This window comes from Cetorhinus maximus, chromosome 9 (genome assembly GCF_964194155.1).
Source record: "Cetorhinus maximus chromosome 9, sCetMax3.hap1.1, whole genome shotgun sequence".
Lineage (NCBI taxonomy): Eukaryota > Metazoa > Chordata > Chondrichthyes > Lamniformes > Cetorhinidae > Cetorhinus > Cetorhinus maximus.
This window is the reverse complement of record NC_135887.1, coordinates 122,848,683-122,874,507: the sequence shown is the minus strand read 5'-3', so window position 1 is coordinate 122,874,507 and position 25,825 is coordinate 122,848,683. Positions and strand designations below refer to the sequence as shown.

The 25,825-nt window shown below is 41.2% G+C and overlaps 1 protein-coding gene across 1 annotated transcript in view; it reads left to right on the top strand.

Annotated features, from left to right (window-relative positions):
* ano1a (anoctamin 1, calcium activated chloride channel a) overlaps window positions 1-25,825 on the top strand; it is a 228,890-nt gene that overhangs the window by 156,987 nt on the left and 46,078 nt on the right. Inside the window, exons 17-23 of the mRNA XM_078549492.1 lie at window positions 1,957-2,031; window positions 4,700-4,901; window positions 7,284-7,395; window positions 8,324-8,381; window positions 8,477-8,577; window positions 13,217-13,362; window positions 23,515-23,667. Coding sequence (XP_078405618.1) covers window positions 1,957-2,031; window positions 4,700-4,901; window positions 7,284-7,395; window positions 8,324-8,381; window positions 8,477-8,577; window positions 13,217-13,362; window positions 23,515-23,667 — 847 coding nt within the window. The remainder of the gene's footprint in view (window positions 1-1,956; window positions 2,032-4,699; window positions 4,902-7,283; window positions 7,396-8,323; window positions 8,382-8,476; window positions 8,578-13,216; window positions 13,363-23,514; window positions 23,668-25,825) is intronic.

Genomic DNA, 25,825 nt, shown 5'->3' with positions numbered 1-25,825 from the left:
CTATCTCTGAATTAACAAGGCTGGGGGTAGCCCATCTATCTGGTGTGTCAAAACAGGCAGCTGATCCTGACAATATATTCTTTCAATATTGATGGCATAAAACAGTTTATAGTATCCAGTTCTCCATCTTCCCTCATTCCTCCAACCTCCCAAATAAACCAAGAATATGTGACCATGCATTTCCATGTTTTTCAGTTGATAGCTAAAACTTCCAGCCTTTCAACAGCCCCCTCTTTCAAATTTACTTTCATCACGTGTTAATATAAAAAGAATATTCCAGAATAAAGCTATGCAATGTAACTTCAGAATTTAAGTTGTGGGAAGAAACTAATTAACTTGGTTGGTAGCGTTCAACCTTGAATGTCTGATTCTTGCATTTTTAATCTATTCAACAGGCCTTGGGAGAAGTGTAATAAATTTGGTTTAATTGTCCATTTTACGTTGCGTACTCTAGTAACACTAAAAATGAACTGTACAGAAGCTGATGCATTTGTCCCAAGTACTGTAGCCGTACTGTGTCCTGAGCAGAACTAACAAGAAGATAGAGTTTGCCAGCAGTCAGGTTCAGCCAGAAATGGCGGCCAACATGGGAGATGGGATCAGTGACAAGCTTCTGACATCTGTGGCATAGTCCTGAGGTGATCACCCACAACTGGAAGAAAATAACATTCACCCAGAGGAAAATGCAGACCTTGCAAGGCTGGGTGCCATACAAGCAGGTTGACCGCTCTGGGGCAGTTCAGGAGTTGTTTGTGAGGAGAAAGAGCTGGGTGTCATCAGTGCTTACATGGAAGTTAATCCCCATCTCCAGGATGATCTTTCCCAAGTGGCACCAAGTAGTTAGCAGGGGGAGGGGGAGGAATCCCTCTTGGAGACGCAGGCGGTAATGTTGCGAAAGCAGGAAGAGAAGCCATTGTTGGAGATGCTCTACCTACAATTAGATAAGTGAGAATGTACCTTGTATTAGCGACTGAATGCAAAAGCAGTCTCAATTGCATGGAGGCAGAGGTCTCCAGATACTTTCTTGTCCATCATGCAAGAACACTTTTATTTGCCCCACATAAAATCTCAAAAGTAACAACTTTCTAGTACTGTTCTACCAAAAATGCTGCACGGAGCACAGACCTCAGTTATACCACAGGGTGCGGATTGCTCTCTGTCCAGCAATAGAGGATGCCTGACAGAATACTTTTTACATATGCACATAGAGCCTTCAGTGATGAGTCTCTTTCTAACATTACAACTGGTCCAGTACATTTTTTTTTCATAAGTTTTTAAGCTAGCCTTCACAATAACTGATTTGTCAACCTTTGCTTCAATGTTTTTCAAGTATCAGATCATCAGTCTGCCTCTTGTTTTGATGTTCATCCAAAACCAGTTTGCTTCAACATGGAAACAGTGATATAATGGCATAGTAATTTAATAATGTGGTGCAAGCAAAGTAAAACATAGATCATTGTGAAAGGACGTTACCGAATAAAAGGATATGCAGGTAGGGGGTTAGATGAAGCAGGGTAGAGGGTGACTCCTGTGCAGCACACATACTAGCACAGACTAGTTGGCCTGAATGGCTGGCTCCTGTGTTGAAAGTTCTGTGATCTGTTACACCCTTGACTTTTTAAGTTGTTTGGAATACTACAGTTAAAAGAAGCAGTTTTATAAAAATTCAGGGGAATCTGGGTTTGCCAAGCAATGTCCATGAATGGCAGAGTAGATAAGACATTTGAATGGATTGACCTTTTTGGTTTTAGTTCCAGTGCATAGTTCCTATGACACATAGAAGGTGCCATTTGTACCTAATAGTCTATATTATTTAACTAATACCCAGGTGAAATCTGATGGACTTCATAATTCAGATAAGGACTTATTTTGAGCAGAAGCTCCTAGCACATCTTTGACTTGAAAGATAGCTTTGAGGGATTAACCTTTTTTTTTACTGGTTCTGCTTATATTTAGACCGAAAAGGAGAAGCTGACTTGGAGGGACCGTACCCCAGCCTACATAACCAATATTGTCGCTGTTCTATTTATGGTATGAATATGAGTAAATATTTGAAAAGACTTGGTATTCTGTATTACAGATAAAATTATAGTTTATGATGGGACCTTGCAACATTATGCATGTTCACAAAGTTTCATTGCGTATATGAGTCGAGTTATTTAAAAAATGATATGGCACAGAGGCCATTCGGCCTTTGTGCTTGTGTTGGCTCTTTGACGGAGTTGTCTAATTAGTCCCACTACCCTGTTCTTTCCCCATGGCCCTGCATTTCTTTTATTTCTTTCAAATGTTATCCAATTTGCTTTTGAAAGTTGACATTGAATCTGCTTCCACAACTCTTCCACTCACTGCACAAAAAATAAAGCCCTCCTAATCTTCGCTCTAATTTTGCCTATTATCTTAAATCTGTGTCCTTCAGACCCTCTAATGGAAGTGCTATTTTCTTTTTTACACCATCAAAACCCTTTGTTATAAGTGTATGATTTAGAATGCTATGATATACAGCCAACAGTAGCAGAGTACAAACTTTTAAAATCTTCTGACATATTAATGCTTCAGTTTGGCACTATTTGGAGTCTGATATTTGGTTCTGTCCACCATGTCGTAAAATAAAATATATCCAAGCATTAGTGATGAGAAGAGAAGAGAATCAAGGCTGATCCCAAGTACAATAGGAGCAAACAATGAGGAAAGGTTAGAGGCCCTCGACAATTTGAAATAAATTGGACAGACCTCATAGATATATTATGCGTACAGATAGTATTTAAGATCAGTACTGGAATAGAACAATAGGAAATTAGTGAAAACAAAATTAAGAACAGATATTAAGAATAAATTTGAGTGATAAATGTTTGGAAAAATCTGCCAAGCAGGGTAGCAGAGCCAAAAAGATTATGCGATTGAATACGGTAAAAGGAAAAGGTATTTTAGTGGCGAGACTGTATTAACCAAATAGCCTTTTCTGGTTTTTGCTCCTCTTGTTATGTTAATACTATTGCACGTTTGAAAGATACATTTGTTTGAATTGTAAGGGAGCAAACCTAATAGCCCTTAAAACAATTGAGGGCACTGTGACCGCTAATCTGTTGTTGTAGCTGCAAAAGGAGCATACTCCACAGGAGCTAGAAAAGGAATCAATTCACTGCAATCCCCTGTTGGATCCACAAAGGTCTCACACTTCATGGTTTGAATGTCATTTCCATGTACTTACTCACCTGAACACAACTTCCTCGCTGACTGTGATCACACAGCAGTTGGTAAAGGCTGAGTTACTTAAAATCCCAGAGGGAAACTTTAAACAACTGTCATAACCTATATTTTCAATTGGTATATTTGGGATGCAACTTTGAATTCAGAAATGAAACCACCAGTTCTCAAGAGGTTTTTATCTCAAACCAAATGAGACATTTATTAACTTACAACAAGTTAAACATATACACATGGCTACAAATTATTATTATCATAACTTTTAACAAATTCCCAAATTAACCTCCCACGAAGGCAACAATAACCAATAGACTTTAAGCAGATGCCAGGCAAAGCATTTTCACCTTACGAATTCAAAATGAGATTCCTTTCAATTTGGTTCCTTTGCAGACAGTTGTGAGCTTGCAGCTATTTTGATGTGACATGCCTCTGCTCTGTACGCGTGCACACACATTCTCTTCTGTTATACCCAGCACTTCTCTTTGAATGTAAATTTTCACTGTATCACCAGGCCCTTTGAACTCCTTTCATAGTACTAAGTTTATTAGTAATATAAACATTGATTGGTGTCTACTAGCTAGGTGCAAGATTTCACTTCAACTCTTGAATGCTCTTTTCAACAAAATGCAATGTACCTCTACCTCTGTTTACATCTCAAAACTACTATACATCAAAGCACCCAGACTAGCTGGCTTTAATCCAGTTAAGACACACATGGGAACACCCACAGACTAAACCTCTATTTAAAAAAATAATAATTTCCAATTACATTATATACATTAGTAAGTCAGATGTCAGTGTCATGAAGCTATCACCAAGAGCATTTTCCTTCACTTCCACACCATCACCCCTCATTTTCCACACCCATCCCCCTTCCATCTTACTATGGAAAACCCACTTCTACATACTTTTCTGCCATCTCCTGGCTGGACTTGTCCAATGCTTCCTTGTTTCCTACCATTTCATCAGCAAGTCATCCAGTTCTCTGCATGCAGAATCCTCACCTGGCCACATCCCCATTACCCCTGCCAAGCTGGTTTTCAAAGTCTGAGAATCAACTTTCAGATTCTCACTTTAAAATTATAAGACAACCTCTTCCCATTTGATCAATTCCGACCCTAAGTCTGCTATCCAATACCCTGTTAAGTGCTTGTGGTGTCTTTGAGCACTATGTAAATGCAACTTATTTAGCTGCTAACTTTGCCTATTTCAAAAACTAGATGCAACATACTCCTATACCTGATACAGTTTCAATATAAGGTACAATTTGGCCTGTGTTCTCAGGGAGCCAAAAGTTAAATTTGCTGTGCACAAGATTTAATTCTGAATTTCAGATCAGTCAGTACTTGCTGTAGTTGTTAATGTGAATATAAATGTATTCACAATACTGGTACTCATAGCAACTAGACCACATCTCTTGTATTTGTTACCACATGTCTGTATCACTTGTTGGGCTTTTGGGTTTTTAACCAAAAATGTCTGCTTTCTCCAGATTGGTCTGACGTTTGCTATAGTCTTTGGAGTGATCATGTACAGAATCTCCATTGCAGCAGCCATAGCTGTGAGCCCTGATTCATACGCCAAAGCCCATGTCCGAGTCATTGTCACAGCTACTGCAGTTATCATCAATTTGGTGGTTATTCTCATTCTGGATGAAGTCTATGGCTCCATTGCCAGATGGCTGACAGTAATTGGTAAGGAAAGAACTAACAATGATGCCCTTGGTTGCTCACAGTAAGTTTTGATGACTTTAGATACTGTATTAGCTCCTAAGTGTCTCAGATACATACATTTCAAATGGGGTTTAGGGGTTGCGAAACCGTCTAGGAGCACAGAAGTTTATAGAATAGGGGAGGCCAGTCAGCTCGATGCATTTGTGCTTGTTTTCTTTTTTACTGGAGCAATTCAGTTGTATTTCTCATTCCTCAAAGCCTACTATTATCTGACACAAATGCATAACCTGTCAGAAATATTGCATTCTTTCATTTATGTAATAGTATCATACTTCAAAGGTATCATATCTCTCCTTCACCACCACATTTGGTTGATATTCTCCAAGGCTCCTTCCCACCCCACTCATCAGTTGTTGCGAGCTATAGCTCTGTGGGGATCAAAGATACAAAAGTGTTGGACCAATTATTTTCATGTCAGTTTGAGTATCAGTGCAAACTCATTTCAGCACGCTGGCCCATTAATGTATCACTGGGGTACATGATTTCTGATAAACAAAAGTAAAAGTAAGGAGATCATGGTTTAATTTGCTTTCCACTACCTCATTTTCAATCTGTTTGATTCAGACAGATTTGTTATTGAACAAGTTATTTTAATGCATTCATCAGTTTAACGTTTACGCTTGATGTAAAGCATTGTCATTTTGTGACAGTCTCTAATTTAAATGTGCAGTCATTTGATATTTAAAAATCACTCTGCCTTTGGCTTCTTATGATTTAGATATTTAAAAAATATGTACAAAGTCAAGTGTAAAACCTGACAGACTGTCATTGGCTTGACACCTCTTGTATGCTATTTCTCTCGCCTCCCCAGTATGGTTATGTTAGCACTTGGTGGTGAGATTGCGCCAAGATTAACGGTCCCACAATGATCGTTCCTCCCTTCTTATTTCCCATCATTAGCTGCTCTTCATATTTGTATTTTCTTCCTTTATCCTTTCATAGGATCTGGGCATCACTGGCAAGGCCAGCATTTGTTGCCCATCCCCAATTGCCCTTGAACTGAGTGGCTTGCCGGGTCATTTCAGAGGGCAGTTAAGGGTCAACCACATTGCCGTGGGCCTGGAGTCACATGTAGACCGGACCAGATAAGGATGACATGAGTGAACCAGATGGGTTTTCACAACATCGATAATAGTTGTCATAGTCGCCATTATTGAGACTAGTTTTCAGATTCCAGATTTAATTGAATTTAAATTCAACTAGCTGCTGTGGTGGAATTGGAGCCCATGTTCCCAGAGCATTAACCTGGGCCTCTGGATGATTTGCCCAGTGACAATGCCACTACACCATCACCTCTCCCTGGTACCTGCTCACAAGTGATCTGGAATTGAGAGAAGAGTTCCAATGTTTAGTTGTTACCCAGGGCTTTCCCTTTAAGGCTGCAGCTCAGGCACTTCCTAATGATGAAGTGGCTTAACTGGATCTTGAGGCCAATTGAATTTTAGTTGCTGTTTGAACAGTTTGCACGTTGCCAGATACTTGTAAATTTTAGGTTCCACGTCATCGTGGAAATTTACCATCTTTTTTTAAATACTCTTTGATATTTTGAATTATGATAGATGCTCTGAAAATCTTTTCTATGAATAAACAAGTCTCTGATCGTAACAGGCCATTCTAATTAGGTCACCTTCTCAAGGGCGAATGGGAATGGGCAATAAATGCTGGCCTAGCCAGCGACGCCCACATTCCATGAATGAATAAAAAGTAAGAAGGACATTGGATTCAAATTAGCCTGCTCTTTTTAGATTTCAACAACTTGGATTTATAAAGCACCTTTAACATACTCAAATGTCCAACACTTCTCAGAAGTGTTATCAAACAATTTAACTCCAAGCCACATTAGGGCTGGTGACTCCAAGTTTGGTCAGAGGTAGGTTTTAAGGAACATCTTAAAGACAGAGATGTTTAGGGTAGCACTTCCAGAGCTTTGGGCCTTGGCAGCTGAAGGCACAGTCACCGTTGGTGGAATAATGGAAATCGAGGATGTGCAAGAGGTTGGAATTGGGGTGCATAGAAATCTCAGACCGTTTGTAGGAGATTATAGGAAAAGTCAGGGGCGAGGCCATGGAGAGATTTGAACCCAAGAATGAGCATTTTATTTTTAAGGCAGTGCTAGACTGAGAATCAGTGAGCATAGGTGATTGGTGAATGGGACTTGGTGGGAGTTCAGATATGGGCAGCAGAGTTTTGGATAAGCTGAAGTTTATGGAAGGTGGAAGGCTCTCCAGGAGAACATTGGAATAGTTCATGTGGGATTTTGCAGTAAAGTATTAGTCAAATACTGTTAATTACTGTTTATTTTTGTCAAACAGTGATTCCATTTGTGTTTTGTCCCCACTCTAGAGATTCCCAAAACAGATAAAAGTTTTGAAGAAAGATTAATTTTTAAGGCTTTTCTGCTGAAGTTTGTGAATGCCTACACCCCCATCTTTTATGTTGCATTTTTCAAAGGCAGGTGAGTGATTTTGGTACAACTTTCATGCAAGGAATACAATGTGGTAACCTAGCAAGAATTCAGTGACACAATGGGAACCCAATATCGTCAGAATGGTTGGCGTTGTAGTCTGAAGTAATGTACAGTCTTACAAATTGTGCCCTCGAGGCAGTGTCTGAGGCCTAACTATCTTCAGCTACTTCCCTCTCTCTTAAGGTCAGAAGTGGGAATGTTCACAGTGTTCAGTTCACTTTGCAATTGCTCAGATAATGCATCAGTCCTTGCCCGCATGCAGTAAGACCTGGACGACATTTGGGCTTCAGCTGAGAAGTGCCGAGTTACCTTTGTGAGACACAAGTGCCTGGTTGGAAAGCAGTCCTGTTCATCAACCTAATCATTAATGCCCTTTATCACTAGTGCACCATGGCACCAGTGTTTATCATCTACAGGAAGTACTTCAGCAACTCACCAAGGCATCTTTGACGGCACCTTCCAAACCCTCAACCTCTACCATCTGGAAGGACAAGGGTAGCATGTGGAAGGTGGGCGCCACCACCACCACCTGCAAGTTCCCTTCTAAATTACACACCACCCTGACTTAGAAATATATGTATTTCTTTTTGATGGGTTAAAAGCCTGGAACTCCCTCCCTAAGCGCTCTCTGGTGTATCTTCACACACTGCATGGTTCAAGGCGGCGGCTCACCACCACCTTCTCAAGGGCAATAATGTTGGCCTTGTTAGTGATACTTGCACCCCATGAATGAATAATTATTTTGAAACCGTATTGGGGTTGGGGTGGATGAGGTTGCTGGTGGAGATGAAAAAACAGTTTTATGATGAGCATTTAATACTATAAACCAATGTTCACCTTCAAGTTTGAGACTCTCGTTGACCTAATTACTCTTTGTATCTTTTTGTAGTAAAAATGAAGCATTATTGTTTTCTAGGTTCACCGGTCGACCTGGAAAATATACCTATATCTTTCGCCACATGAGAATGGAAGAGGCAAGTGATTTTTTTTTTCCCCCAAATAAAAATGTAAATTAAAACTGGTCTTGAAATCAGAGAAATAACTAACCCTTGTCCTGTTTCTTATCCAGTGTGCACCTGGAGGCTGCTTGATGGAACTCTGCATTCAACTGAGCATCATCATGCTGGGCAAACAACTGATTCAGAACAACCTGTTTGAAATAGGCATTCCGTAAGCACCTAACTATATACTGGGCATACTAGTGAAGGGCATAAGACTGTGGATAAATTGCTTGAAAGAAAATGGGTTTTTTTTGTATATTTCTTTCCCTATATCTTTATTGTATTCTTTTACCCCAAATATTTAAGCTTCCTCCACTTTTTGGGGGTCTCCCATCACAGGTTTCATGTCCAAGCCCTGAGGTTAGGTAGCCAACCTGTTCTCTGGACTCTGCCAGTGTCACTTGGTTAAAAAAAAAACCACTGGAAAGTGCATGAGACCAACCACAAGGTGACTCACCTTATGATTTTGTGACTTTTGCTTGGTGACAACAAAAGGCTGTGATCAGGAGCTCACTCTGGGAAGTGTGTGTTGGTCACACAAACACCTTCTAATAGTCTGTGGAGTAGCAAGTTGTTGCTCAAACACAATGCAGTGGGGTTGGTGATAGAACTTTGGTGCAACCCAATGGATATATCATGGAATCATCTGGAAGCATTCCCGAACTACCCAGGGAATGCTGTCCAGTGGCACCTACATCTGGTGAGAGCAGGCCTTGGCCCTAAATTGGGGCCTTTTCATCCAAAAGTGTATAGCAATTGGTGACTGAAGGATTGACTGCAGTTTCTAAGTAGCCCATTGTCTCCTGTCTGCAAAAATTAACAATGTGCCTCTTTTCTTTCGGCCCTTCTGGGTTTTGGGCTTGAATTAGCAAGGTGTCACCTTCCATGAGTTAGGTGTCCTCACTGCACTGCTAAAGCCACAGGCCCCCCTGTCCCAAGTTTGTAAGTGATCCTGTATCTGGGATTTGTGCTAGTGTGGGGTGGAGTCAGTGGGGCAGATGTCCTATCTCGCTAAACCTCTGACTCAAACAGGATGGAAGGATTTCTCCTTCTGCTAAACAATGAAAGGCCATTTCTCAGTTTTGTTTGATCTTTTTCTTTTGGGTTTTATTGAATTGGTAAATATTTTTGTTTAGAGTGGACGTGTTGTTGGGGAAACTGGTTAAAAAAGAGTCACAGAGCAAAGAAGGAGTTGATTTAACATCCGCCCATATCGTCTGAGGAATCTTGTCTCCTTGTGCATGTTGTTTCAACTCCCTTAGGTTGCCAAACACAGTGACCTGGCCCAGCCAGTTCCTGTGATATCATCAGCACTTACAATTAAACAAGTATATTTTGAATGAATAAGAAAAGTACTTAACCTAAATAACTCACATTATTCCTCACTACTTCTTCCTCCACATACCAACAAGTAGACCACTGTCCAGACAGAAAAAACACAAGATATCATCTAGCCAAATAGATTTGTTCTGCTTCATTGCATTATTCCTGGACTTGTTGGAAGCCATCAGAAAAAACTAAAACCTCCTCTCCTCATGCTGCAACCATATCATAGGATCTTCTAGCATAGAAGGAGACCATTCAGTCAATTATGCGTGTGCCTACTTCGAAAGAACTGTCCAATTAGTGCCACCCCTTACTCTTTCCCCACAACCTGCATATGTTTCCTTTTTCAAGTATATATCCAATTCCCCCTTGAAAATTACAATTGAATCTGCTGCCACCACCCTTTCAGGCAGTACATTCAAGATCATAACTGCAATAATATATATAATATGAAAATTCTCTTCATCTCCACTCTGGTTCTTTTGCCAATTACCTGAAATCTATGTCCTTTAGTTACTCATTCTCCTGCCACTAGAAAGAGTTTCTCCTAATATATTCCTTTATAATTTTGAGAGTGTCAACTAAATTCCCTTCTAACCTTTTCAACTCTGAGAGAAATCCCAGCTTCTCCAGTCTCTTTAACTGGTATCATAGGCGAAAATACTAAATAGCTGTACCTACACACTGGCTACATGGCATAATATGTGTATTTTTACAAAGCTTTGTCCGTTTAGTTTGGCAACTGAAGATGATGAATGGGTTGCTGTTCCTCAACTCCGTTCTGTCAAACAAAATCATATTACCTCTGCACATCTGGGCAAACTCATGTGTGTGTATGTGCAAGTTGAATGACGAGAGAATTGCCTGGCAAAGATGCTGGTTTTCCTTTCTCTTGGCACATAGTTCACCCTCCAGATACAAATTCTCTCTATTCTTGCTCCTCAGTTTTTTATTTGACAGGTGTCAACCATGCCTCTGAGTAAGGTTACAGGTTAAAATCCTGCTGCAGTGACTTGAGGGTGAAACCCAAACGGACAATCCAAGTATAGTACTGGAGGGAGTGCTGCTGCATCATTGGAAGTGCCGACTTTCAAATGAGTCATCCTGATCCAACCGCACTATATTGAAGAAGAGCTGGGGAGTTCTCCCCTGTATTGGCCAATATTTATCCCTCAATCAACATCTAAAACAGCTTATACTGAAGCAGTCCATGCCAAAATGCAGCAGGACCTGAACAATATCCAGGCTTAGGCTGACAAATGGCAAATAACATTCACGCCACACAAGTGCCAGGCCATGACTATCTCCAACAAGAGAGAATCTAACCATCACCCCTTGACATTCAATGGCATTACCATCGCTGAATCCCCCACTATCAACATCCTGGGGGTTACCATTGACCAGAAATGAACTGAACTAGCCATATAAATACTGTGGCCAAAAGAGCAGGTCAGAGGCTAGGAATCCTGTGGCAAGTAACTCACCACCTAATTTCTCAAAGCCTGTCCACCATCTACAAGACACAGGTCAGGAGCGTGATTTGCAACAGCCATCTTAACAGCTCCTTGGTGACCAATTTTTAGAAGTATTGACTGAAGGTTCATAATATGACCTGCCTGTACTGGCATGACACCAGCAAAGCAATCTGTGCCTTCCTTTAATCTTTAACAGCCCCCTCACCCTCACCTGCCATCAAACTGGGTCACATGACAGTCTTCACTTTACCTTAAATTAAAGAGACAGACCCAAAACACAACAATCTTTTAAACCTCATAATTGTAACAAGGGTTAAAATCAGGCCTACAACTTAAGCTGGTAATCTCGATAATTGTTTTAAACCTTTCAGGGCCTGATGCAGTTTCCTTTGTAACTACGTGTCACTCAGTCAAATGGCTGAATAATTGGTTGTTTTCAGTTACTTTTCATGTGTCCGTTGTTTTTTTTTCCCCCAAGAGTATGAATAGCAGATATTATAATTCAAATGTTGAAACCTGAATGAACTTTCCAGCATCATGTTAAGTACTGGAGGCACAAGTGACTTGGAGTATTTGAGCACGTATAAATCATCACTATTATTTACATATTTGAATATGGATTGTTAATAGAGGAAAATAAACGAGATTCTCTGACCAAGAAAAAACGTTACAGCATCATAAATCAAGAAGCTAAATTTACATTTCAACACAATTCCCAGGAGCAATGAGAAGAGTGAGTTTGACAAACACATGCAGGTTAAGAAGACCCTTTGTCATAGCACTCATGTGAGTGCTCAGTAATTTGAGATTACAGTTCCCAAATGGTTTAGCTTGGCTGCCATCCATTCAGCTGCTTCTAAAGGATGGATTCAGATGTAAATAGGTTTCAGTTTCCCAATCTGCTGCCTTGGAAAATTTATTTATTTCCCTTCTATTAATCTTGGTACTGCAAAATGAAACGTGAAATATATATACAATTTAAAACTTCTAAAACATTTTTTTGCCTCTATAATCTGTTTACAATCCCCACCCCCGATCACCATGAGGACGCTGGGCAGGTCAATATTCTGCTAGTATCTTAGATGCGATAATTTCAGCCAGGAATACTTTTCCTTAACTCAGTCATCCTGACATAAAAGACTGATTAGACATCAGTTACAACTTCGAAGATAAAGCAATTGTCCTGACTCACCAGTCACAGCCTGGCTTGATTCTTTGGTCTATCTCTTCACGTTGGGATTTCTGGTTATTCTGTGTTGTTGCTTCTGCTGAGAAGCATGTACAGATTCAGCTATGAAGTATAATTTTATTCCATTTGTGTTATCCATTTTGTTATTGGATACAAAAAATATACTATCAACTTGGAGATCTCCCACTTATAGCATTCCTCTACCAAACCGATGGTCAATCCCTTTTTAATGCAACTTTTAGTTAACTCAAATGAGGAGAAAGCAGGCTTGCTGTTTCTCCCTTCATTCCCACACCCCCATTCCTGCACAAACTTGCATGTGAGTTGGCACCATTTGGTTGAAGGGCAGGTGGGGGGGTGTGTTGGTGGCAGAGAAACAAGAAGCATAAAACACACCATTTTGTCATGAAGATCAAGCAGGTTCACTAATGACCCAGGAAAGATAAATGATCACTCCGACCATCTCTGAACTACACACAACTCTTGATTCGCCTCAAACAAAAACAAAAATTGCTGGAAAAACTCAGCAGATCTGACAGCGTCTGTGGAAAGGAAGACAGAGTGATTTGCCTTATGGTTTACCCTTTATGCCCTCTGAAATGGCCTAGCAAGCAACTAGTGATGGGCAATAAATGTAATCTTAACAGTGCCAGCTGCATCCTGATGGTATTATCTATATACAAACATCTCCAATGGGAAGTGATGGGCAAGAGGTTACGTCCTTGATACACCAGCATGCCACACTGTTGAACCTTGGAGCTGGTTTCAGTGGATATGTGCCAATTTTAATAAGAAAGCTGTACTTCCTTTTATTTCAGGAAGCTGAAGAAGCTAATACGATATATAAAAGCAAAAAGAGAGGCTAAATTGGAAACTGATAACAACTTCAAGGCACCCCGGCAATATGAAATTGACTACAATTTGGAGCCATTTGCTGGTCTAACTCCAGAATACATGGAAATGAGTGAGTATGTTTCTTCAAATTGCAGTGTAATACACCAATGTACAGTTCTGGGTGAGCACAAAGATAACCAGGTAACAGTCTAATCAGTGTCTGCTCATTGTCATCATTTTCTGTCTTGCAAATATTAAAATCTTTTCAGAAGAGTATTACTTTCCTTGGTAATGATGCTAGTCGCTGCTTGCTCTGTTCCACTATCTTGTGCCGCGTCCTTGGGAATTCCTTTCAAAATTCCTCCAACTTACCCTCTTTGTCTTTTTTAAAAAAAATCCTCCACCTTGCCATTTGTCTTCCTCCTCTCCTTAACTTCCTTTACATCCTGCTTGGGATTCACTCGCCCCTTCTGTTCATTTACATAAGCATTGCTATGTTAATATTGATGAGTTAGCGGTAACAGTGAGAATTGTTCATTCTGGGCCTAGAGTAGAACAGTGTAAATGCTTTTAGATACTCTTTTACCCAAACAGCCTCCCGTCCCCTCACTGTTGCATTCAATACTGCCTGTGAATGAATTCTAACTTGTACTTTCATAACAATGGAGCAACTAATCTCACTGATTCCTCCCTCCCTTGTATAATCTATAAACATTACAGCCCAAGCTTTGGCATCACTAAGCAGTACTTTTTGATCTGCCCCATCTTATTTTAACTCTTCTCAAGCTTAATGGTGTCCTGCCTTATTGGCCTGATCCTCTGTGTTTTCTCAGTAAGTAGCTCTAGCTTGACTGTTGTGACGTTTTTTCTGTGTATCTGTCAGCTGATGGTATTTCAGGATGTGATCAATCGCACAGACAGACTAGAAATTGGTATGCAACCATTCAACACCATGAGCCTATTCTAATATCCTGTCAGCTCATTGATCTGCATCACAGCTCCATTATGTGTCTTTGCTCCACATCCCTCAACCGTTACCCAACAAAAAAACCTATTGCTCACAGCCTTAGTCTCCAATTGTCCTAGCATCCATGTTGTTTTGAGGAAAGAATTCCAGATTTCTTCCACCCTTTTACGAAAAATTGCTTCTTTTGCTTTCGAATTGCCTAGCTCTAACTTTTAAGATTATGGGCAAGATTTTAATTCCGGTGACTGGATCGTGACGTCGGCTGCATTTCTAAGTCGCAAGTTGCTTAACACCCGACACGATTTTGGTGAGCGGGCCAATTGATGGCCAGGACGCACGCTCGCCATCTAATTAAATGATGGAGAACTTGTCTGAAGAGCTTTTCCAAATTTTGAAACTCAAAAAGTCCACAACTGCTAGGCCATCATCATAGTGACTCTCTCTCCATTGGACAGACAGACAGCCCTATGGAGGGTGTGGGTGGGGGTGTGAGGGGTTTCTGAGCTGAATGGAATGCTGCCCACCCCAAGTCTGCCACTGGGAAGCTGCCTCCATCCCTTGGCTGGCTGACCACTTGACAGCTGGAAAATTCTAGTTGACTTGTGGAGAGCGGCCTTAATAGGCCCTTAATTGGCCACCCGCTACTTGAACAAAAGTAGTCCAGAGGCAGGACCATGATGAGAGACCAACACCACAGTCAGTAGCAGAACATTCCCAGCCTGTCCACTTCCAGTGCTGCCTCAGGTGAAAAAAAAATCTGCCATCTCCTTGACCTTGATTCGTGCGCAAGAGGCAATAGTTTCTCTGCAACCCTTGATCAGATCACCAAGTCAACCAATTACTGTTTGGAGAGAGGGGACACTGCATTGAATAACTTCAGGAGCTTAGTAAAATGTCAAATCTAATCAAAGCATCAGGAAATGCAAAAAGTTACAATTTGCAGTGAAGTTAAGATGATGTAGATGCAGGGCAGAGTGAGTTTGATTATCTAAGCTTTAGGTCATCACTCTTTCTGCAAAATCCTTGTTTATAAGTAAGCAGCTAACATATACAAAGCCCAAAATTGTGACGAAGCCTTGGGTGTAAACTTTGAAAGGAGGCTCTGAAAACAGTGGCGAGTCTGAGAATGTAGCCTGGACATTTCCTGGCTCTGCAACAGCAACCCGGCAAAAAGAGGCCCTGAAGTTAGTATTTTCATTCCAGGGAGGCAGGGTGAAATGGGAGTCGAGCGCCCCCTCCCACCACCGGAAGGAGTACAGAGGCTGCTGGATGCAGGGGTAGCGCACCAGCACTTAGAAAGATTGGTGGGGGGGGAAAAAATTAAAACAAAAAACATCCTCCAGTGCCCCCCCACCTCCACACACTCCCCATGCTCCATCCATGCCACCTCATGCCCTTGTACCCATCCCAATAGCCTCCATATCTTTAGTGCAAACCTATGCCCCTGTACCCTTAGCAAGCAATTTTTTTAAACACTCCAGACATTTTGTTTTCAAAAATTTAAAGGCAGGTCTTTTAAATGCCCCCTAATGGGCCCCATAAGGAGCTTATGCACTCTCTATGTACCTTTGTGTCTACTTTTAACAATTTCAAAGGCCACCTGAACTCTACCAAAGGTGTTCCAGTGCCAGATCCAAAAGGGTACTCTGACTATCCAAAAGAATCCACCAAGTTCTGACCCACTCTTACGTGGTCCAATCTGCACACTTTAGATTCTACACCCCTGTTCTTCCAAAACCCCACTTCAGTGAAGGCAGCTGATGACTTGAAATGGCCAGCTGCCTCCACAAACCGCGCATACGCACACCCCAGCCTGACTCCATTTCTGCCCCATTGAAACTAGGAAGTGCCATGTTTGGGGTCAGGACTTCTGATTTCTGGGCTGGTCCACCATTTTTTGCCATGACAGACAGGCTCCCCATCACGGTCTTAAAAAGAAAACCAGGCCTGTTGTGCAACTGAGCCATTTTCTGTGTTTAGGCGAAATAAGACAAATATTGCATAAAACCAGAAACAGGCCATTTAGACCACCTGGTCCAATCCAGTGCTAATGAACTTCGTAGCCCTCCTCTAACTCTAATTTGCCTAACCCTTTCAGCATATTCTTCTATTCCTATTTATTTATCTAGTTTCCCCTTAAATGCATCTAAGTTATTGGCCTCAACTACTACTTGTGGTAGAGAGTTACACATTCTAACCACTCTTGGTGTAAATATAGTAAGTTTATCCTGTTTTCCGTGTGGGATTTATAGTGGTTATCCTATTTTTAGGAGCTCTAGCTTTGGACTGCCCCGCAAGTGGAAGTAACTTCTCTATATCTACTCTGTCAAAACCCTGCATAATTTTAAACAGCCTCTATTTGGTCAACCATCAGCTTTCACCTTTCTAGAGAAAAGAGTCCCAGCCTGCTCAGTCTCACAGCCTCCTTAAATCTGGGTCCTTTGCGTATCTGGGAGTGTTCCCAGGAATACTTGCCAACATGCCTTTTAAAGGTCTTAGTGGAAGCTGCACCAGCTGAGGCCTAGGAAAGGCCACAAAAGCCTCCCATCCAAGAGTATTCAACCCCAGAGGAAAACAAACACCTTCCAAGGTTTCGCAGCTGACTACATTGGAAGCTAGAGATTGAAAAATGTTACTTTTATGGATGGGAACTTCCTGGGCCTCCTGCCCCCTGTCGGAGCATCAAGCGGACGCTCCTGTGTTCTTGGTGTGACATTAAAGGGGTAAGCTGCCCTCTGAGAGTATACCTAGGATCTGTGATTCCCAACTTGGGGTCAGCTCCATCATTATTTTAAGCATTCGCTCAGGATCGAGGATGACTTGCTTCTACTGCAGTTTGATGGATTGTGAGATGGCTGATAAGTCCAATATGCGACCTGCAGACTCTGCCATATGTGGGGCAGGTGGTGCTTGAAGGGTTGGGTTGATGGGCCTTTTGGGGGTTTGTGCACTCAGTCCGATCCCTCAACTTCACCTCTGTGTATTTCCAACAAAGTCTCTCTGTGTTGGTGTCTTCCGAATGAGCCTTCTCCAATTTGGACGGTCACAAACCAGGGTCTTCCATGAGGCAGCGGGTATGCTGGACCTCTTCGGGAGTTTTTTGAGGACATCCCTAAAGCATTTCTGTTGTCCTCCTGGGAAGATACCACTCTTCTGTCAGTGGAGCAGCCTGATCAGAATTTGATACCCGATATTTTAGCACATGAAACAAGGGAAAAGCAAAGACTTGGGATGATCCTTCTTGGATCATGGTTTGTAAGTTGAAGTATTGAAATTTACTACCTTAACAGCACAATGTTATGACCCAGGAAATTTAGCAATAAACATTTTTGATGAGAAGGACGTTTTGTACTGAAGTGGGCAAGTGCGCATCTGACAGCCGTGAGGTTCAGGATCTCCTTCTCAAAAGTTTGAATTTTGCTTCAGCACCTTCTGTTATTTTTCTGTATGTTTGAGACTGCAACAGAGGTCTCCTGACTGCTTTTTAAAGCTTGCCTTTCGTATAATTGCCTTTAAGACTAAAGAATTAGGAGCTTGTGTACTTTTGAGCAAAGCTTAAAACTTGGCCTCCCATTGAGTCCTATTTCAGATGCAATCATCTTTTGCTGGCACAAAACTGCATTCAGCGTGGCACCTCTGTCTTGGCTCCTTGAAGCTGGCACCATAATTCAGATACTTAAGGCTTTGCCAACTTTCTGCATATGGGTTTCTCTGTGCTGATTTCTTCCACTTAATTTTCCACGTTCCCTAAGCTACAGTGTATTTTTTCATGTGTGGGGTAGATGGTCCCAGAAACGTTTTCCTGTTTCTTTTTTTTTAAAAATAAACCTGTTGTGATGAGTGTGAGATGAGCTGATGTTGCAATGTAGTGACAATCGGCGGGATTTTCCGCACCCGCCCACCGTCACGATCTTCCGGTCCCGCCGCGAGTCGATGGACTTCGGGCTTGGGGTCCCGCCCACAACGGGGCCGGAGAATCCCGGCCATTGGCTTGTCTTGTCAATACCGCAGTAATTTCAGATGAGCTCCACTCTTTAAATAGAACTGGTGGGAAGCCTCGATTGAAAAGGTTGCTTACTTTATGAACACAACCATTTTCCCTGAGGGTGTTGCTAAATAATATTGCACTGATATAATGTCTGCACTTCATCCTTTTTTCAGTAAGTGTTGGTTAGTTTAATAAGTGCTTCGACCCCCCGGTCACTTATCGAGCAAATTTCAAGTCTGATTCACTTTGTATCCGTTTCATAATTATAATGAACTCAAATAGCTACGACCGTGTAAAATATTGTCCTTTGCAGTCGTGAGGATATAATTCTAGAATGAGCACAGCACAGAAGGAGGTCATTCAGATGATCAAGTCCATGCCAGCTCTCTGCTTTTTCCCCATAACTCTGCAAGTTTTTCTACTTAGGTATTTATTCAATTCCCTTTTGAAAGTTTATTATTGAATCTGCTTTTGTCACCACTTCTACGCACCCCAGATCATCACAACTCCCTGCTTGGAAAAAAAAATTCCTCGTTTTTGCTCTGGTTCTTTGTCAATTATCTTTAATCCATGTCCCCTGGCTATTGACCCTTCTGCTACTGGAAAAAGTTTGACCTTAATTACTCTCTGCCCTTGGTGTCACATTAACTTCCCTGCCTGATATATCCATGTCCACATTATTTTTAACGTATTTAAGCCTGAAGTTGAACATGTAAAGTTTAAACACAGTGTGGACTATTTTTGGTGCAATTTTCAGCTTCCTGAAATCTTGCTCTGAATATCCAGATGTTAATCCAAAGCCACCACATATGGGAAAGTGGTTTTTGACCTTGCATGTCTATGATCTAATGCACAAGACTAAGGGAACGATATCCAATTAGCTGATGGCCTATTGCCTATTTGCTTAAATAATGTGAGAAACAAGACTTGAAGGAAAAATTAATTTGTTTGATGTGAATAGGAAGCATTTTGTCAAAATTATTAAATCATTTGCAGCCTGTAAATTCACCATATGTTAGTTTGACTCACTTTCCAGTAATTATTAGATCTTCCTCCAGAGACTTTTCAGTGAAATTTGCTCTCTCGCCTATATTAAAAGGCCACAGCTTGTGTAGCTGGAATAGCTGTTCACTGCTGCATAAATCCTTCTCCAATGCCGCAATTCCTGATCTGTTTAAACCTGAATGCAGTGTCTTACGTTTTTGAATTGTGCCTTGTGCTGTCATTATGCCTGACTCTCGCATGCATTCTAGCCACTTGGTGAGAGACCGTATTTCACAGATGGCACTTAATAAACAGTATTGAGAAGTGGACAACAACATCCACTCTGTTCTAACATTAGAAATTAACTGGCGGGGCTGATGAAGCTTTATGCATGCATGTAGAATCTCATGTTGGGAGTTTATTAAAATTGCGTCCTTAGAAATTATTCCCAAGTGATGTTATCTTCTCAAAGCAAGCGACACCTTATGAAATTCCTGATTTGATGACTAACTCTGCAGTGTACAGGATCACACCTAAATGCCACCTCAAAGCTGAGTTTCCAAGATCTTAATAGCTAGCTGCTTCTTTTCAATAGTCTCTCACATTTGTACACATCTTGCTCTCCCTTGCGTATGGAAAGCTGTCCGTTGTTCTTCCACACGGGTACAATTTCAGAACAAAGCCACCAGGTTTCCTTAAAGTGCATTCCCGCTGCAAGTTCATCTTAGCACCAAAACTTATCTTAAGGAATATAAATCGAATGCCAAGACCCCAAAGCAATTTACTAATCCTTCTAACTTGGCTCAGTGGCCATATTCTCATCTCCAAGTTAGATGGTTGTGGGTTCAAGCCTCACTCCTGGGCATATCATCTAGGTTGACGCTTGTGTGCAGAGCTAAGGGAGCCCTGCGTTTTCTTTTATACTGTCTTTCTGATGGGACATTAAACCAAGTTTAGTGGGATATATTAAACCAGGTTTAGTGGGATATATTAAACCAGGTTTAGTGGGGTATATTAAACCAAGTTTAGTGGGATATATTAAACCAGGTTTAGTGGGATATATTAAACCAGGTTTAGTGGGATATATTAAACCAGGTTTAGTGGGATATATTAAACCAGGTTTAGTGGGATATATTAAACCAGGTTTAGTGGGATATATTAAACCAGGTTTAGTGGGATATATTAAACAGGGTTTAGTGGGATATATTAAACCGGGTTTAGTGGGATATATTAAACCAGGTTTAGTGGGATATATTAAACCAGGTTTAGTGGGATATATTAAACCAAGTTTAGTGGGATATATTAAACCAAGTTTAGTGGGATATATTAAACCAAGTTTAGTGGGATATATTAAACCAAGTTTAGTGGGACATAAAAGATTTCTATTGAAAGAAGAGCAGGGGAGTTCCCCTGGAAATGAATGCGTTTTTCAGTCCATTGTGGAGTTTTACTTGGAGCTGGTGTACTTGGTCACCGTCTTTGTCCCTTCCGACACGGCATGCTGGGCCAGTTCCCTGGGCTGGATCTCCCGGGAGCTGATGGTGCTGCGCTTGTTGTAATGGGCCAGGTGGAAAGCCTCACCCGCGATGCGCTCGAAAATATCGTTCACGAACGAGTTCATGATGCTCATGGCCTTGGAGGAGATGCTGGTGTTGGATTGAGCCTGCTTCATCACTTTGTAGATGTAGATGGAGTAACTCTCCTTCCTGGATCTTTTACTCTTCTTGCCGCCCTTCGCGGTCAACATTTTCTGCGCTTTCTTGGTGCCCTTCTTGGAAACCTGCGCTTTCTTCTCGTCAACCATGATCACAGTCAGCTTCAGATCCAGACAACATTTATTCCTCAATCAACAGTGGATGTGATTGCTCATTTACCTCATTGTTTGTGGGCTTTGCTGGTTGCAAATTGGCCGCTGTGTTTATTTAGGGAACAAAAGTGACAGCACTTCCAAAAGTAATTAATCGGCAGTGCTTTGGGATACCACAGCTACGTGAAAGGCACTATGTAAATGCCTTCATGTTTCAATGGTGGGTTTTTCACAGACAGCTATAATGTCTACTGTGGGCTGCTTTCTGCTAACTGGCTCATAGCAATCACAAACTGCTATGCTTCACAGTTTGTTGCTGATTTAATGAGGGCCCATTCACAAAAAGCATTTCCCAGTGACAGCGAAACTGTGAAACTTCCTCATCTCGTCCAACTTGCTGACAGAATACATTCTCCAGAGTTTCCAAATGAATATTTATAAATTACCCTTCAAACCTGAATGATGCTCTGTTTTGGAATGTGCAGCAGGGACACTAATCCTGTGGGCTTTAGCCAGATGTTGTTTTGAAAATGAGGAAGAATTAAACTAAGAGCGACACTAGTTAAAATACCAAACTAATCATTGGCTTCCTACAGAGAGGTTTTATTTTGGCCCAGCTTGAGTTGAGGTGAGTCTTTCTACTTGTCGCGGCCTTGTAGAATAATCTAAATGTTCCTTCTACATGATGGATTTTTTTTGAATATCTAACACCTAGATTTTCAATCCTCAAATCATAAAGTTGTGCATGTTTTTTGTCAAAAGCTCAACATGAATCATCAGACTAGTTAGAATCTCAGTTAGCCCTACTCCGTTCTTAAGTTTCACCTTTTATATATTGTGTAAGCCACCACTTTGCATCTACCTCAGACCAGCATCCCACATGATAGGGTGACTACATTGTACAGTGTTGCAGAGACGCTAGTAACTCAACAGAATCATGCCTGAATGCTCAATGCTAAATGCTTAGAAAGATTCCTGGAATTCAGCAATTCTTGGGATTAAACTTTTTTTATTCATTCACGGGATGTGGGCTACGCTGGCTGGGCCAGCATTTATTGCCCATCCTTAGTTGACCTTGAGAAGGTGGTGGTGAGCTGCCTTCTTGAACGGCTGCAGTCCATGTGGTGTAGGTACACCCACAGTGCTATTAGGAAGGGAGTTCCAGGATTTTGACCCAGCGACAGTGAAGGAGCGGCAATATATTTCTAAGTCAGGATGGTGTGTGACTTGGGGAACTTCCAGGTGGTGATGTTCCTGTCTCCCATCTATCTCTGCCCTTGTTCTTCTAGATGGTAGTGGTTGTGGGTTTAGAAGGTGCTGTCGAAGGAACCTTGGTGAATTCCTGCAGTGCATCTTGTAGATGGTACACACTGCTAATGTGCATAGGTGGTAGAGGGAATGAATGTTTGTGGGTGTGGTGCCAATCAAGCAGACTGAGATTATTCATACCGAATCATGTAGGAATCAAGGGTTTACATTTGGAGTAATAGCAAATCTTAAATACCTATTGTGGGCAATTAAGTAGAAGAAACTCTATAGTGTCCTTATGGATTGTCAAAAAAAGATAGCACTGAGTTGGAAACTTTATTTGCAGGTCTCCACATGCTCCCTATCTGAGCAATGGAAAATTTTGCAGCACTAGTATAAAGTGCGTTGGTTTAACTGCGCATTGCAAAATACAATGGAGGATTTATTTTGTTCAGTACCATGCACTGTCAATGTTTTTTTAAAAAGGCCCAATATTTGTGGTAGTGATGATAGTGAAATTGATGGTGTTTGCCATCATTACGCCTCTGAAACTGACAGCAGCTTTAATACTGCTGAAAAGAGAGGGATGTTGCCAAAACTTTTTATCTTGCACTCATCAGGACAAATGCAAAAATGCCAAATTTCAAACCATCACAACAATTTATACCACAGGAGAAAAGGGTGCTGACGGTTGGCAAGTCGACACTTTGGCTAAGGTGTTGCCATGGAGAAAGCAACAGGGAACTATAGGCTCCCCAAGCTCACGGGTAATTCAAGAAAGATGCAAGACTTGAAAATATTCCTTTTTGTTTGCAGAGAATGGGTCCCTGTGTATGAATGTCTATCGATTCTAGCAAGCGTAAATGAGCCACATTATAAACTCAGCTGATCATCTTAAATTGGGTTGTTGATGTAGCTATTAGCACACTCAGGATTCTTCAATGTGATTGGCTGCTTATCGTGCTTGATGATATCACTGTTCCTAGACGACCAGAGATTCCCTTAACTTGGCACCAGATTCAAATCAATGTGGAAAGGGTGAATCCACCCTACAGGCCTTTGTGAGCAGACTTCTTTGAGCTCAGCAGCAAGCATCATTGACTCACTGCTGACCACGAAATCCAGCCCAAAATTTTACATGGATGTATATTATTTCCGCACGTTGCTGTGTTTTTATGCTAAAACTGTATTCGGGAATGGCCTCTGGTGTGACTGTTTCATTGACTACACGTAAATGATGAATTGTTGCCACTCCGTATACTTAAAATGTGAACTACCATTTCTGCAGTAATCCAGTTCGGATTTGTGACCCTCTTTGTGGCCTCCTTCCCGCTCGCTCCATTATTTGCTCTACTGAACAACGTCATTGAAATCCGCCTGGATGCGAAAAAGTTTACCAGTGAGCTCCGAAGACCCAATGCATCAAAAGCAAAGGATATTGGTCAGTAAATCTCATTATCATTATAGCTTTTACAATTTAAATTATTTTTGTTAATACGCAAATGGGAGACTTTGGTTCCTGAACTTGACACGTTTTAGGAGATATCCATCAATGAGCAGTTGGGCATTTATTATAAGGAGACGTTTTTGTGCAGTGAGTTATAATGGTCTAGGGTGGTGGAAACAGATTCAATATCACTTTCAAGAGGGAATTGGATATGTACTTCAAAAGGGAAAAAGTGGTTGCAGGGCTAAGAAGAAAGTGGAGGGAGTGGAACTAACTGATCAGTTCTTTCAAAGAGCCACACACTGGTTGAATGGCATCCTCCTGAACTATAAAATTCATGTTGAGCTACTGAAGTACAAGGACTTATTTTAGGAAGTAGAAATTCTTCACAAATTAGTTCTTACTATACACTCTTCAAGCAAAATATTTGTTTAACACCTTTTTTTCAAACAGGACAGGCAAAAAATTCCAATTGTACTGAACATTTGATCATGTTAAGCCTTCGTTCATGTTCGCTTAATTCTGATTTAAGTAGTGTGGATACTGCTAACAGGAAATTTGGTTTTACAAACTGGAATTATAGTGTCTCATTGTGAGAGATGAAGAGGTGCAACTGCAGTGATCACTTGCATTCATGGAATCGAGTTTGATTAACGCCTGGAGCTCTTTCAGCACCTTTCTACTGTCAGGCTCAGCAACACCTCCTTTCCTTTCGACTCATCTGCATTCACTCTTTAAGAACAGCTTTTTCTACTGTTGTGTTTGCAGACCAATACGAAGGCTAGTAAGAGGATCCTATGTGGTTATGTTGCATTTAAGAATCCCATCAGAATGCAATCCACAATGGTGATGTAGGATGGTACTTTGCACCTTTAGTGTGGAACTGTCCATAAGTTAGCTTTTCCCTCCTCTTATCTTCCTCCTGAAAAGAGGGAGGGAAATTCACTTTGGAGGCTAAATAAAATGCCCAGCAACAGGTCGTCTAACTGCTTGTGCACAAGTGGTGTGGAAAGATCAATGGACAGGGAAAAATCCCTTCAAAAGTGCAAATAATCACTCTCAAAGGAAAGCTCTGGCAAGTGTGATTTTACTTGTATTTCCACCATTTCCATTTTACTTCCAGATTTTCAATGTTTGTATTTTTTTTTAAGGTACAAATTTACTTCAATGCAGCTATTTGAAACCTTTAAATGTGTGTTGAAGTCCCTGCTAACTAAACTAATCTAGACCGGAGCAGTGAGTTATGTAACTTCAAAACCAGAATGAAGGGGGCTGATCTTTTGCTAAAATATTTGAGCCTTTAGTTTGAAGAGGTGGATCTGTGGCCATCGATAGTCTGACAAAGAAAAATATGCAAAACATCTTGAGTACCCCCTGACAGATGAAAGGGAAGCATTGGCTCATGGTTCAAAGTGTACACTCTGTGAAGTAAGCATGAAGGGACAAGTCTACCAGGATTCTCTGCAATTAAAATAAAATAGAACATAATGGGCCAGACTTTCATGCAAGGCCAACTTAAGATCGTGTCAGAAGCGAATTGACCTGACAAGGCCCTTCTTCCGTTTTGTTAGCCATATGGTAAAGAAATGACTTTGTGGACCCGATTTTAATAAGGGCTACCAAAGGAACCAAAATTAAATAACATTCAAGGGAGGGGTGGGAAGGAGAACAATAAATTGTTCAAAAAATCAAGAAATATAGGGGAGGCAGAGGCGTAGTGGTATTGTCACTGGGCTGGTATTCTAGATACCCAGGGGAGTGCTCTGGGGACCCAGTTCGAATTCCACCACGGCAGATGGTGAAATTTGAGTTCAATAAAAATCTGGCGATGACCATGAAACCATTGCCAAAACAAAAACAGAATTACCTGGAAAAACTCAGCAGGTCTGGCAGCATCGGCGGAGAAGAAAAGAGTTGACGTTTCGAGTCCTCATGACCCTTCAGCAGAACTGAATAAAGTTAGGAGAGGGGTGAAATATAAGCTGGTTTAAGGTGGGAGTGGGGTGGGGGGAGAGAAGTTGGGGGTGGTGGTGGTAGTAGGGACAAGCAAGCAGTGATAGGAGCAGATAATCAAAAGATGTCACAGACAAAGGAACAAAGACGTGTTAAAGGTGGTGATGTTATCTAAGAGAATGTGCTAATTAAGAATAGA